The sequence below is a fragment of the Clarias gariepinus genome, chromosome 8 (assembly GCF_024256425.1).
Source record: "Clarias gariepinus isolate MV-2021 ecotype Netherlands chromosome 8, CGAR_prim_01v2, whole genome shotgun sequence".
NCBI lineage: Eukaryota > Metazoa > Chordata > Actinopteri > Siluriformes > Clariidae > Clarias > Clarias gariepinus.
The window spans coordinates 11,015,133-11,031,229 of NC_071107.1; the positions used below are offsets into that span (position 1 = coordinate 11,015,133).

The 16,097-nt window shown below is 36.3% G+C and overlaps 2 protein-coding genes across 3 annotated transcripts; one reads left to right on the plus strand and one right to left on the minus strand.

Moving 5' to 3' along the window:
* Positions 1-5,586: 5,586 nt before the first annotated feature.
* sprn (shadow of prion protein) lies at positions 5,587-6,000 on the plus strand. The gene has a single exon (XM_053501990.1). The coding sequence runs from the start codon at positions 5,587-5,589 to the stop codon at positions 5,998-6,000; it is 414 nt and encodes a 137-aa protein (XP_053357965.1).
* Positions 6,001-8,064: 2,064 nt separating this feature from the next.
* mtg1 (mitochondrial ribosome-associated GTPase 1) lies at positions 8,065-15,670 on the minus strand. Of its 2 annotated transcripts, XM_053503046.1 has the most exons (11): positions 15,338-15,670; positions 13,536-13,603; positions 13,271-13,372; positions 13,086-13,172; positions 12,949-13,005; positions 12,680-12,770; positions 12,516-12,577; positions 10,356-10,452; positions 9,932-10,013; positions 8,513-8,625; positions 8,065-8,399 (listed from the first exon to the last, which is right to left on the minus strand). In XM_053503046.1, exons 1-11 carry the CDS (start codon positions 15,438-15,440, stop codon positions 8,302-8,304), a joined length of 960 nt encoding a protein of 319 aa, XP_053359021.1. In that variant the 5' UTR covers positions 15,441-15,670; the 3' UTR covers positions 8,065-8,301. The 2 variants fall into 2 exon arrangements, with proteins under 2 accessions (XP_053359021.1, XP_053359022.1); XM_053503047.1 differs by lacking the exon at positions 15,338-15,670 and having other exon boundaries at positions 13,271-13,371; positions 13,539-13,574.
* Between the last annotated feature and the right edge of the window lie 427 nt (positions 15,671-16,097).

Consider the following 16,097-nt stretch of genomic DNA (forward strand, 5'->3'; position numbering starts at 1 on the left):
GCTCTTTTGTGTAAAAAAAATAAATAATAAAAAAGTACATGTTTATATGTTGGATGTATGCATATTATTTATGCCATCTAACAGTAATATAATATGGATGAAAATGGATTGTTATTTAGACTTGTTCAAAGAAAATTATGATGCTGTTATTGTAATGACAACAAGTAACATGTGAATCATTATTTTGTTCTCTAGTTCACATAATACATATGTACGGAAGAGGGTGAGTTCTGATGATAAACACCTATTTGCTATCTTTTTCTTCTTCAGAATGCTAACATTAAACCTTAAATTTTGACTTTTAATCTCAGAATTCTTATTTTAAACTTAAGTCAGAATCCTAAGGAAAAAAAGTCAGAAGTCAATATTTTTATGGTGGCCCTAATCCTCTTTTGTGCATATTCATTTGGCCCATATTGACAATTAATTCAGCAACAAAACTACTTTCAGTGATTGAGTAAAGCATCTTATCCTGTTGCTACTGTGTTTCCACAATTTTTTAAAAGAGCATAACTAATACTGGGCCTTAATCCACATTTTTGCACCATAACCTTGGTAGGAATCACTGTCTGAAATGTTTTTCAGTTCTAATTTTAAAATATTTATGACTTTAACTTTTTAGATGCACAAAAATAGTTGTAATACTTTTTTGTCAGTTGAATGGTGTAATGATCACATTTAATACAAATAAACATTCTTTATTGATTTTGTAGCAATAAGAACAGACGATTATTTTTTATTACTGAAAAACTAAATTCCACACTTACACTTATATACATTTCCATTCATAAGTTTGAAAAGTCATTTTGATAAAACTATATATAAACAGTTCGTTTACATTCATCATCCCATTTACTAAGAGTACCTGTCCATATGCACATTCATGCATTTATTAATTTTATGCAATTATTAATCAGTTAATCCTGTAGCAGCATCACAATGCAAAAATCTTCCACATTCAGGCCAAGCACTCTGGCTGATGTTCATATCAGACATCAAAATTGACATCGGAATGATGATGATGATGATCATCTGGGAATTTTGCACACAACAATCTCTAGAGTTTATACATTATTGTGCAAAAACATTAAGTAAACAACAGTTTTGTAGGTAGAATCACCTTGGTCATAAACAAGGATAGTTTAAGCTGCTGAGAAGGACATAGTAACTCAAGTAATAATACTTTGCATTCCTGATGAGCAGTACAGCATCTTAGCATGCACAAACCTTGCGGTAGATAGGCTAAAACAGCAGAAGATCACATCGGGTTCCATCTACTATAAATCAGGACATATTCTAGACAATTGAAGAGTAGACAAGACAACACCTGATTATTTTTTTACTCCAGTTTCCTGTCCAGTTTCCTTGCGGTAGATAGGCTAAAACAGCAGAAGATCACATCGGGTTCCATCTACTATAAATCAGGACATATTCTAGACAATTGAAGAGTGGACAAGACAACACCTGATTATTTTTTCACTCCAGTTTCCTGTCCAGTTTCATTCATGTTCTTGACTTCATTTCATAGGCCGTTCTTGCTCTGACTAACTGACAGGTTAAACCGGTCGACATTCTCCTCATATCTCTCTTATCAGCAATCAGATTTAGCCTGCTGACCCTCTGCTCACTCAATGGATTTTGTTTTTCCACACCACTTTGTGTAAGTTCTAGGGTCTGCTGAAATACTCAATTAATTCTGGCATCAACAACCATGACATGGTGAACGTCACAGAGATGACATATTTCTGAATACTAATGTCAGATATGACATTGCAGGGACCCTGGAGTCTATTCCAGGAGACTTTGGGCATGAGGTGGGGTACACCCTTCCAGTGCATTGCAGGGCACACCTACACACACACACACACACACACACACACACACCAGTTAGCCAAATCAGCATGTCTTTGGACAGTGGGAGAAAACCAGAGTACAGTACACAGAGAAAACCCACCAGGAACGCGGAGAACATGCAAACTCCATGCACACATACCCGAGTTGGGAATAGAACCTGGACCCTGGAGGTGCATATGTATATCTACATTTATTTATTTATTTTTTATATTATTTGTCATTATTATTATTTATGTGCTGCTGACACATTATTGGTTGATTTGGCAAGTATACAGAGTTGTTTCTAATGATAAGGATGGATAATATCTGTCTATATACTGTAGACATTATATATAATATCTATATGTCTGTGCATGATCTCAGTTAATACTCATATACATTTACTACTTGCAGAAAATGTATTTTTACTATGTAGAAGATACATAAATCATTTATTGTGAAGACTTTTAAATCTGAGATTTAGGTTTAAAAATATAAGTTTAAGTTCAAATTTGGTTAGCATTTCTTCCTTATTATTGGACAACTGTGTAATTTTATTTTATTTTTGTATTATAATTTGTATTTCTGCAAATTCCATGGCTTATTTGACTTCCTTATTCCAGTTCTTAAAAAACAAACAAACAAACAAACAAACAAAACACCTCTCTCTAATAAACAACGGCAAAAAAACGAACAGTTACCAAAAAGAAACGAGGACCAGCCCACTCAGATACCGTATTTCTATCCGTATAAGGGGCTTTTCTTCCTCATAAACATATAACAAACCCACACAAACACACACACACACACATAAACACACAGCATTCAGATTTCACTTAGCATTGTACTGTACGGTCGCGCGCCCCACGCTCTCATCTCCTTTGCGTAAAAAAACCCCGCGCTCTCTCGCGCTCGTGTCCTCGGTTCCTGTCATGCATTAACATCCTTACATAACACCTGCACGGTATTCTGGCTGCCATATGAGAAGAGGAGAGGTAACCTGCGCTGATTTGGGAGAGCATCCTAGGCACGAGGCTGAGGTAAGTCTACTACACAGCGGACTGATCACAGGCTTTGTGGTAATCAGGGTGCGGATGCAGGAGGAGTGACTGCTGCAGAATGGCGACTCCGTTTATCAAGCCGAGGGGTTTTTAACAAGACTCGCATCACACATGTGACTAATGCAAATCGTACTATATTTACCAGGGACGTTTTAAATGACTTGGGATCACAGAATATACAAGTGCGGTTACGAAAAAGGATGTGATGTTTTATTACATTATATAGAATGGCATTACACCACCTGTGACAAAGCTCTTCATTTAAGATATTATACATCTGTAGTAATACAGTGGAATGAGTAGCTTGTCCAAGGTTGGATAGGTGTGGCTGTGGGTGTAGTCTGGGGATTCTTCTTCAATCTGTTATTCCATCCCTTGTATTAAATACCTATTTTGATGTGATGTGTGCTCAAGCCTATATCTCTCAACACACTCCACCTGAGCACCTGCATATACTGTACAGTAGCTTACAGCTCTAATAGACTTCTTCTGTGTTTAAAATGCCTGTGTTGTTAAAACAAAATGTCACAGATTAGTTCCGACAAGAACTGCTGTTCATTCTTTATTTGTAGAACCAAACAAATATCATTTTGTGTTAATGTCATATACAGTGGGTATAATAATCTGCTACATAAGCCACGCTGTAATTTCATACATTCACAGATCAAGCTCTGCCAAAGGCTGCCATTTCATTTGACCTATTTTCAGCACAACAGCCCAGCTCTCATACAAACAAAAGGCTATGCAGTCCACTTCGGAACTATTGGCACCCTTACAATCTATCAACGTAAAAATGTAACATTTTTATGATAGAATACGATTATATAATATGACTACGTCTTTTTTTCTAAGACTTAATATTCCATGTACTGGTTTTGAGACACTGACAAATTGGGTCGGCACAGGGAACCATCCGATCCAATATGTAAGTGAGAAAATGTACACGACTAATCATTAACTATACACAGGCCTACATACCATAACCTAACTTAATGTATTTAACAATATTCATGTATAATGACAATAAAGATGTCTTTTATATTCAGTATAAGCAATCTCAGATGAGAGGCATTCCAAGAGTGATGATAATGAATGTAACACCACTGTGACATTTAACAATATGTGTATCACTCCACGTTCTAATAATCCTTAATTACACTGCTGGTCTCCAGCACAGGTAAAAGTAGGTCTGTAATGTCTCAGTATGGCAGCAGAGAGTAACTGCCTGCAAAAAAAAAAATAATAATAATAATAATAATTTCAAAACCAGTTACAGAGATCCTTCAGCAAGAAAAGACATCTGATGGTGTTATAAATATAGATGATAATTACACAAAAAATAATTTTTGGCAGACATCATGATTATGCCACTAAAATCACTGTAATATTTATAAAGAAATAACTAATACATGATTAAAACTTTGCATATTTGCTGCAGCATTAAAAACAGAATAAGTTCAGATAAGTAATTGACACTGAGGATTTTATTGTGCTTATTTACGCAGGTGCGTTAATCACATGGTACTATTTAAACCAGCATAAAACAACTGTTATCAGTATTGCAAGCATAAAAAACATACCCAGCTGCTCTCCTGCCAGCTGATCACACATTAAATCTTTAAAACTGTTCAGTATATTACCATGTCAGTATATTTACACTCATTATCCACTTTATTAGGAACACCTGTACAACTGCACCTCACAGTTATCTAAACATGCAGTTATAGGACATTAACATAAAATCATGAAGATGCAGGTCAAGAGCTACAATTCATTAATTTCAGTCATTCATTAAAGTGATCTCTGTGACTTTGCCTCAAGGAATGGTCCATGGTTGTTGGTGCCAAATAAGCTACATTAATTACTTCAGAAACTGTTGATATCCTTGGATTTTCGGAGGTACACAAAAAAAAAACATCCTGCAGCCTGAAACACCTTGTTCATGAAAGAGATCAGAACACAATGTCCTCAACCCAACTGCATCCCATTTAAGAATTCTTTACAATTGTCATGAGTAATAAAAAGCAACTGAGCAAACCAGGTTTCACACTCCTTTCTGCCAAGAACAGCTATCATGGTCACAGACTCTCACAAAATGGACAGATTATGCTGAGATATTTAACACACCTGAGACAATCTGGTCATTTTCCTTTGAACCTTCATCCATTACCAACAAACAATCCAACAATTAGACTTACCAAGACAAGATTCTTTCTTCTGATGTTTGATGTGAACATTAACTCAAGCTCCTGACCTACATCCGACACATGATTGGCTGAATAGATAGCTGCATAACCATGCAGACATACTGCTGTTCCTTATAAAGTGAACTGTAATGGTTAGCTAGTTCAGGTTGCAATTTTAATTCTCAAAGTTACTAAAGTAAAATGGATTTCTGTTGTTATATTTTATGATCCTTACACTAGCAAGTAGTCATTGTAAATCATTGTCAATCAAATATGGATTAGCAGCGGGTTAAAGAAAACAAAGAATTTCCTTGGTAGAAATAGAGTGATTGTGTCCAGGTGCTTCCAAACAAAGAAATGTAGAAGAAAGTCCTGGAAACTGTGTTTAAATGCGTTTTCTTCAATATCTGGCAATAAATATATTATATTTATCAGTAAATGAAGTATTATAAATAACCTGTCTCATCATAAAATATCTACTGCCCTTAATTTCAGGTTGTTCCAGAATGAATCGAGCCATAGCCACCTGCTGCATATTCCTGCTTCTCTCTGCTTTCCTGTGCGACAAGGTGATGTCCAAAGGTGGCAGAGGAGGTGCCAGGGGATCTGCACGGGGTTCTGCCAGAGGTTCCATCCGAGGTAGTGCGCACGGTGGACGGTCTTCCCGTATCGGTGGCTCTTCCTCCGTGAGAGTGGCAGGGGCGGCTGCAGCAGGTGCTGCAGTAGCCCTGGGAGCTGGAGGATGGTATGCTTCAGCCCAGCGCAAACCAGATGACAGCTCTGAGCACGGGGACGATTATTACAGTAACAGGACAGACTGGGAACTTTACCTTGCCCAAACGTCTAGTGCAGTGACTCATGATTTCAATTATGGTGGACTGTTTACATTACTAGTGCCAATAAACTTTCTGCTGCCTTAAGGGTATCAGACATTTTAAGAGCTTCAAAAGTTAAAGTTTACTGTGCAGTGTGTATTCTTAGTATTTTAAAACAATGCATAGTGTTGCATTTCATAAGGAAAATAGTATTTTAAGTTGTAGACTGAGCCATAACACCTAAACAAGCTTTGACAGGACTTACGTGGTTTTTATATACAGTACATATGTTTTAGCAAGAATACTAAAATAAATAAAAGAGTAAATATAAGACTCAAAAGCAAATGAGCTTATCGCATACAAAGCTATTAAAACTGTGTATATATGTTACTTCATCACTGTTACAAAAGTATAACATGCACAACACTCTGCTTGGATATGTAATCCATATTTTACCTATTTTTCTGGAGCAAAGAAAAAAGAAATATTTGAATGGTAAAAAGCTATTAAATTATTAATGATGATTTAAATTCTAATAATTTTAAACATTAATAATGAAATTTAAACAATTAAATTATATATATATGTATTAATTAATTAATTGATTGATAATTTTTTTTAAATATCCAATGTCCATAAATTCAGATGTAATTATACAATTTTTATATAAATATCCAACCAGACAAATCTACAATGAAAAATTCATTTGTAAAAATACAACTTTAGCTTCTGGACTACTCAGAGGTAGTAAAAGACAAAAAGTTTTGAAATGCCTTCAGTTGATCAGTTCTCAGTCTCTCATTCTAGACTTGTGCAGGTGTATTTTTTAAATACTTGATTAAAAATTGAAGACAGGATGGTGGCGTAGAGGTTAGCGGTGACCTCACACCTAGAGAGTCGAGGGTTTGATTTTGATTCGCTTCGGGTTTGTGTAAGTGGAGTTTGTATATTCTCCTTGTGCTTGGTGTGTTTCCTCTGGGTACTCAGGTTTCCTCTCACATTCCAAATAGTACATGCAGATAATGCTAGTTGGCATTCCCAAATTGCCCCCAGTGTTTGAGTGTGTGTATGTGCGGATATGCTCCAGGTCTCCCAATACAGGACAGGATAAGCAGGATAGAGAATGATGGAGTGAGTAACTGGACAAACTGGTTGAATCTGAGAAAATAAATTTTAATCAGAAATTTTGATCACCTAAAATCTTTTATTTTTTTAAACTTTGGGGTCATCAATTCACTTGGTTTTAGCATTTAAATCTCACGGTTGCTAAATAATGTTGCATCTGCTTTTGCTTGTAAGAGCCATGTGCCAATGTAAAATATTTTTATGTCAATCTTTTGCCACAGTATTTGATACATCACAAAAAGAAATTTCTTACTTGCAAACATATGTTCACTTCTTCGCTTGATGCACAACTAAACCTTTTAGAGTTGCTATTTAAATAGAAGCGTGATCTTAGCAGCAAATGCTAGATAGCAGATTAAATACACTGTTGGTCAGGATACATTATGATAGCACAACAAAGATTTCTAGTAATCTACAGTATAAGCACATATAAGGAGGTTCATCTGAATAGCAAGGAACGTGGGATGAGAGAAGCAGCTGAGTTACTATTTTTTATTATTACTTATTTATTGTAAATGATTCTGTCTGCCTTGTTTGCCAGACAAACTCTTTCAATGCTTGTAATGTATTATATAACCAATTATTAGAACGGGTTTAGTTTAACCCAGTAATTCAAACTAGTTTTTGTAAACTGTCTGTTCACCTGTGATAGAATATTGCTATTGTATTTTTATGTAAGCCTTTTAGAAACTGAGAATACAAACCAAAATACATACTAAAAATTAATACTGTATATTTTAAAATACATTTTAATATTAATTTTAAGGTCGATATTTGGTCACACAATTACAGAATAATCAATGTGACAAGACAAACTTGCCCCTCAACTCTTATACATATAGATATATTTATGTGACTGTACCGTGCAAACGCTGTTGTGATCTTGTGTATTTCTGCCACCAACTTTCACTAAGACTGTGACATAATTATATTATGCAGTGAGTTGGAAATATGATTGTGTGTATATGTTAGCTCATTGGGGAAAAAAAATCACAGGGAGAGCTTTTGCAAAAGATGTTTAAATGAAAGAAGTTACTGTATCAATTATTTAAAGGTGCTGTTTTAATATTACGTAGAAAACTCAGTTTTTATGTAAGTATATAGAGTATTTTGTTTGCACACAGTATTTTATTTGTTTTACATCAGAAACTGTAAGAAACTCCACCAAAGCATCTTTGTGCAATAGAATCTATTCAATATATAAATACAGGATTAGCATATTTTCCATTTCCATGAATATCATGAATCTCTCATCAATATAAGCAACATCTTTGTGTTTTGTTAATCAAGAATGACTTTGCCCAGCTCTCCTTTACGGAAAGCTCTGATGAAGTCATAAGCTGCGGCAGTGTAGTTAGGCATTCTGACGGTAATGTCACCTATGGGTTTAAAAGGAAAATAAATTTCATGCAGAATAAAATTTGTGTTTGCATTTATGTGTTTCTCAAATATATATACTGTATACCAGGTCATGTAATGATATCTCACTCACCTACTCCTGTTATGGCTTTCACTCTCTGAGTCTTGCCTAATTTAACAGCAATGCACTTCAGCACGTGCTGAATATCATCAGATGGTGTGTCTAGATCATACCTTTCCACATAGCTGAGAAGAGAATGTCAAAATCAGGATTTCTTAGTTAATAACAAGTAGTGACATGTTGTCTAAATAACTTTTGCTAAACATGGAAGACCATGAAGTTTCCACTGCGTCTTAAAAAAATATAAAAGAATGCAGCAGTAATGGGGTCAAAATAGAAAAATGTGCATTCAGGTCCTGGGTTCGATTCTTATGACGGGTCTGTGTGCGTGGAGTTTGCATGTGCTTGGTGGGTTTCCTCAGGTTCTCCGGTTTCCTCCCACAGTCCAAAGACATGCAGATTAGACTAAATGGCGTGCCAAATTGCCTGGTGGTCCTACTACAGTCGTAGAAAAATGAGAATAAATATAAATGGTCACCATTGGGCCTTCATGGTCCCTGGTTGGAATATAGATTGTGGTTCACAGATTGTTGGATGGATCGATGGATACTACGTCCTGACACATCCCTGTCAGGTTCTTAATGCGTCTGTCATGATGTCATTAATTTCCTCTCGGGCACATGATCATGCGCTCACCAGGTCCACTGAGAATGAACCGAGTTATTACTATGTCTTATCAGATCGCACTGTGCTCTTACTAGACGAATATCCCACACTTACTACTTTGTCATTGCTTCAGGAGGGTTGGATTAAATACTGCGACATACGCTGTGCTTTTCAGAACAAAGTAATGGTATGAGGAATTAATTTCAGGATTTAAACAAAATTCTTTGAATGTAACAAATACGGGCTGATAACCTGCTGCATGTGTGCCATAAACATGGTAAGCATCAGAACAACATATGGACAATGAACCTGTCATGTCAATAGCACAAGAGTGACATGTACATCCCAATAATAACTCAGTCAGAACGCCCTCCAATCTTTCCCGTTTTTTGCCATGCTTGTTGGACGTCAATAATGTCTCTAAAAGGTGTTGGTGATGCTGTTAACTGGGTAATGTCGCCGTTACTACTGTACATCTTGCTTCAAACCACGTCCTCAAAAACAGAGAAGCAGCTCCGTGTCACAAGAGACAATACAATGTCTTTACCGATTTTTACTGTGTTCAGCCTGAGTGGCTCAGTGTGACACATGCTCCTTGTGACAGATTTTTTCATATTAAGGTTGTTCTTTGTTGTTCGTCTACTTGCATCATTTCTCTTCTTGAAACAAAGTCTAAACCCGTTTTTTTTTTTTTCAGGAAAATTGTATAACGGGTCACCTTGAGATATATCACCGCCATTTTACACAACCATGTTGTGAGCACAACATATTTCAGTGGTGAAGAATGGATTACAAATACATATTCAGTACATAACATTTACCTACCCAAACCGCTCGAGTCTGTTGAGTGAAAAAAGCAGATAATCAGCTATAATGTCTTCACCAACCAAGTGGTCCAGTATAGTGCCTATTGGAAAGCAAAATGATGAATTTCCATGGAACTGTACACCAGTTACTACCAATTTTATTATTAAGGACCTATAACAACCAGTTTTTGCTAAACATGTATCCTCTTACAACATGCCTGTACCAAGACACCAGAACAATGACTAAAGCATTCTGATGCTAAAGGCAGTCCTAATGCACATTTCTATCTGAAACAAGTCATACAAACTGCTTTCTTGAGCTTTTGTGTCCTATTGTGTTCATCACCTTACAATAGATAATCAGTGTATTGTCAGCTAGGAGAGAGAAACCATGTAGGTAGACTGTTCCTAAGGGCTGGACCGGGAAACAATGCACTACTTACCACATAAAGCGAGTTTCATCCCGGTCTCAACATTCTCGATCTTAGGGGACAGCACTCCCGGTGTATCAAGCAAATGTATGACTGGTCTTTCGCACACCTGGCAACAGAAACAGTGCGTTCGTTATCAGGAAAGAGGCAGATATTTCCAGGTAATCGAGCACACACAGGCGAGATCATGTGATCATGCAAATCGAAACCATTTGGCAGCATTATGAAATTTTTAAGATGCTCCACACATACAGTATACAGTATTACTGCATACAGTATTAGCACCTACGCATTCCAACAGTTTACATTTTAACTCGACTCATATAAAAAAATCTAAGAGAGGAAAAATGCAACTGAAGAAGAATCTGGTCTTATTTAAATTGGAGACATTAAAGTAATTTTCGAACAAGTTAATGTAAGTCATATTGTGTATTCTGGAGTTCCTCAAAACCTCTCTGTTTTACAGACCCTGTTGCAGTGTATAACTTAATTTGTAAAACATTTCCATTAAAAAGGGGGAAAAAAACCCTGCCGTATTTTTACGCCCACAGTCAACAACAGAACACTGACTGTGTGCTTTGCTTTTAGCTGTGTCATGTGACATTCTATACAGCAAAATCCCACCACCATTCACTATTTCTACACTCGGAGTACATTACACATACAGGACTAGGTTTACTTGCATAAGCATTCATTACTGAATATAGTAATGTTATACAGTAGCTGTCATAATGTACATAGCTGTCAAAGCAGAAGTACATTGTTGCTGTCGGCCAACTAGTGCTTGGCAGTGATGTTTTGAATCAACATTTTCGTAAAAACTGAAGTAAAAAAAGGCTCCCTGGGCAGCCTTTTTTCCCCAGCATCATCTTGAGATCGTTCAACGTTTGACATTTTACACAATGAGCATGCGCAGTTATAGGCTTTAAATGCATATGTGTTCATCGATTATAATCATCGATCATCTTATCAATTCTGCAGACTAGGGCTGCAACTAACGGTTATTTTTAGGGATGCACCGAAATTTCGGCCGCCGAAAATTTTCGGCCGAAATAGCATTATCGGTTTCGGCCGAAACGTAAGAAAGCGCCGAAAATAAAAGCCGAAATTGTCGCCATGCCTCTCCCATCCTCCCGTCTCGTTCGCGCTGTCATTACGCATCAAACACGGAGTATGTCGGCGGTTTGGAAGCACTTCAAAGTTTCAGATGAGGACAGCAAAGTTGCAATATGCAACATTTTTTTAATACAAACAAAAAGAAAATATTTTAAACATGTTTTTTAATGAAGCCATTTTCGGTTTCGGTATCGGTTTTCGGCCAAGTGCATCCAAAAATTTCGGTTTCGTTTTCGGCCCAGAATTTTCATTTCGGTGCATCCCTAGTTATTTTAATAATCGATTAATAACATAAAACAAGAAAAGGACTAATTTCCAAAATTTAAAAATGGACTAACACAAAAATACATAGACATGTATGCTTTACATCTGCCAAATATATACAGTGGAACCTTGGATTACGAGCATAATTCATTCCGGAAGCGGGCTCGTATTCCAAAACACTCGTAAACCAATTAAAAAAAAAAAAACACTCTAACAGAATCACTGCTGTAAAGTAAAAATAAAACAAATTAACCTGCACTTTACCTTTGAAAAGAATTGCGACAGAGCAGTGTTTCTGTGTAAAGTGGAGAGAAAGTGTGTATGTGTGTCTGTGAAGGTGAAAGTAGTAAAATATGTTTTACGCGCACACACACGGGGTCACAGTGTTATAGTTAACAGTACACACGTGCACGGATATTGATTATACCAGTAAGAGACGAGCACTAGGACCCAGAAGGATCCGCTATGAATCTTTCCTCTACCTCCGCTTGTATTTTTTTTATTTTTGCTCCGCCCTGTCTATGAGGCGCCGAACTCTGCTAGCATCAGTGCGCGAGACCAAGTGTGTTCACAACGCTCGGCGCTCAACTAAAGTTTTTTTTAATTATTAAATGTCTCTGCGTCGCGCGACACAACGAATCGATTATGAAATTCGTTGCCAATTCTTTGAATAATTGATTTTATCGATTCGTTGTTGCAGCCCTACTGCAGACACATGACTGTGTAAAAAAATGATCAAAAATCTATTTAACATAACAACAGGATCCATCTGACAACTGTCAATCGAAATACCTGGATTTGTGTCAGGACAGCTTTGGTAATTCCAGGTTCACCTCCAACCCTTGAGGCTTTGCCTAGATTTGAAAAGCATGCATCAATATTTATTATTCAGCTTTAAAAAAAAAAAAAGATTTTTTTTTAGAACAAAAAAAAAAAAAAGACAGTTGCAGGTGTACCTTTTTTCAGGTTTGTTCTTCTTAAAGCATTAATCAATGAAGATTTCCCAACATTTGGCACTCCAATCACCATTATGCAGTAACTTCTGTTCTGTGCAATAATGGAAAGTAACAAACTCATTTATTTAGCTATCTCTATATAATAAAATTAATCATCTTATGATCAATGAGAAATGTGCTTTCAAAAATGTTGTAGTATAAATAATTTTAATTTGTCCATGCAGCCCATGTATTATTTATAAGATAAAGAAAAAAGTAGTACTGCACACCTCCTCTCTGTGAAAACGAGGCGAGTTCTCAATGAGGTCTGTTACAACAGGAACTATCTTTAACACAATAAACACCATAAGATAAAGTATATTTCAATTGGATAATGCATCAGTTTGTACAATGTGACAATACTCACCTTTTTAATACTTGCGTCCCTTTGCTTTAAACAGTCTGTGAACAAGACATTCTTAACTCCATCTCTCTCAAGCTGTTTCAGGATATTCTGAAGAAATAACGATAACACATGTTAAATCATTTAAGTCTGTTCACTTTAGAGGGATAGAAATAAAACATGTATTCAGATCATGCAAGCTGCAATACCGATTTGTTTGACGTGTCAGCCAGGTCCATCTTATTTAGTATAAGTAAATGCGGCCGAATATCGAGGCTCTCTTGAAACAAAGGATTTCGTCCAGAAAATGGTATGTTTGTCAGTTAAAGAAGCATTAAGTTTGCTATACAACGAAACCAGTTAACTGACAAACAGAAATCATTAATCAATCCTAACGTAAATACAAGTTAAAACGTAAATAGCAGGAACAAAAATAAGATCTACAGGCTAGGAAATCTGTACAGTTGAAAAGGATATTCTGGCATCGTGGATTTCTATAATGCAGTCAACTTTCCTCAGGCTGGCTCTCATCTGCTTGAGTCCTAACAGAAGATACAGGTGATTACAGAAACACCAAACTTCAAGAACTCAACAACAACAAGTTACATTACTTGCATGCATGATGTGTAGCCCCCCCCCCACCCCCAATTTTGTTTCATTGCACTGATGTGATGTCCTTTAATTTTTTATTAATATTTAAAATTTGCTGGTGCCCTTTATGTACAGTTACTTATGTTCCCACCTGTATATACAATCACGTACATGTACAAATAAACACTATATTTTTCTTCTTCTTCTTTTTTACCTTAATGTGCACTTTTTTTAGATTACCATCTGACTGCATTACTATGAACTTATTTTTTCATTCTGACTCTTAAATTTTAACCTGGCCCTTAGTATTATTCTTTGCCTTGTATGTTGTATAATCTGTGAAATAGCTGCTGTAACATTACAATTACATTACATTGTTGCATACTTGTGACAGTTAAATGATTGAGATTATTAAACATATTTTAATATTACACAAAGATAAACTGCATACATACAAACTGCAGTTTTTAAATGATTTCATTCATTACATTTAGTATGTAATTGGGTTACCTTTGTGTAATATTAAAATATATTTAATGATCTAAATTACTACTTATTTGTGACAAATATGCAAAAAAAATATATATATATAAATATCAGGCAGGGCAATATACTTCTTCATAGCACTGTGTCTATTCAACTCAACTCATTACCAAGAAGTATTAAAATTTCATGTTGTTGCGTTGTCACTTTGTCGTTTTTGTTTACACATGTGCACTTTATGTTGTCTCTTTTGTATAAAAACGTAGATAGTTCTCTGTTAACTTAAAATGTCAATCTGTCTTTATTCAGCTAGCCGGCTTATTAGGTCTCCAAGTTAGCTAGTTAGTTTTTTGTTAATTTATGTTGTATATAGCACCTTGGTCCTGGAGGAACGTTATTTTGTTTCACCGTGTACTAAACTGTATTTCGTAAAAGTGACAATAAAAGCCTACTTGATTTGACTTGTTTACAGAGTCATGAGGGGGGGGCTTAGTCTCCCAAGGTTTCCTGGGGCCTTATCCTAGGAGACTTTGGACATGAGGCAGGGTACACACTGGACGATACTCAGGGTACATTTAATTGCATGGCGTGCGCATACAAACTACAGGTAATTTGGGAACGGCAATGAGCTTATTCTGCATGTCTTTGCACTGTTGGAGGAAACAGGAGTACCCAGGGAGAAAACATGCATGGGGAGAACTTCATGCACACTACACATGCCACTCTGCCCACAGACAAAGTGTAAAATCCAATTTTAAAATGTAGTATTAGAGTAGTACATTTAATAACAAGATAAAAACATTACCGAAACACGTTTAACAACGTAAAGAAGTGAATAACATTAAATGAGGTGATAATTTGTCATGCTATCATCGGTATTACCTTGTTATTGTTTCCCAGGCTAGGTGGGTGAATACGCAACTACATTAGTTACTGACCTTGGACCAAACCAGTGCTGTGCACAGTTTTAGTGCTGAGTGACCCAGTGTGATGTGTGAGGAGAATTGTCTCCTCTGATTTAATGCACATTTACTACTTCTACAGTATTAATGAGTGCATGCACAATGCTGGTGCACTTAATAAAGCTGTCACTGAGTGTAAGATGAAATGATATGACGTAATGTCCTCGTCAAATTCTGTAGGGAAGTTAATCTAACACACAGGACAATGTACTCAATAACCTAAACCTTTAAAAAACCAACCTTTAGCCATATGCCCAGGAAACCAGTGTGCCACTTCTCTCTCTCCGAAATCAAACACAGTCCTGAACCTGGCAGCACTACGTAAAGTCTGAGAGATCCTCATTGTCTGTAGATGAATAATGAATGAGTCAGGATAATGTTGACACCCCTGTGTCAGTTAGTCAGGGTTAAACAGCGACGGACTCCACACTCCGCTCATGTAGTTCTACAGTTATGAGTAGGTTATATATTATGTTATACCATATATACTTATCATATGATTAAACTAAACAAGTTAAAGATAAACAGACTCCTGGAGAAACAGAAAAAAACATCAGCACGCGTCTCTGCTCGCGTCACTTAGTTCTTCTGTTGTTCTCGCTGTTTATCTGATTTTAATGCGCGCTACCGCCACCTACCGTCTGTAGGCTGCTATACAGGACCAGAAAATGCTGTTCACTGTTATGTGAAAACATTAACCAATCCCAGTAAAAAATATTCAGTTTAGCTTTTCTAATTAGCCAAGCATCTTATTTTAAAGTAGATCATTAAATCTACCACATTACTTAACATCACTTTTACTCAACATTTTGATTTCACTTTTGGTGCAGGTTAAACTTTCTTAAAATTCTGTCAATTTAAGATGTGTCCACAGTTTGACACATGCGCAAGTACGCTGTCAAAACTTGAGGTTTATAATCTGCTCATAACATCACTTCTACTCAACATTTTGATTTAATTTATTCCTGGTCCTGGTTTAACTTCAGGCAAATAACCAAGA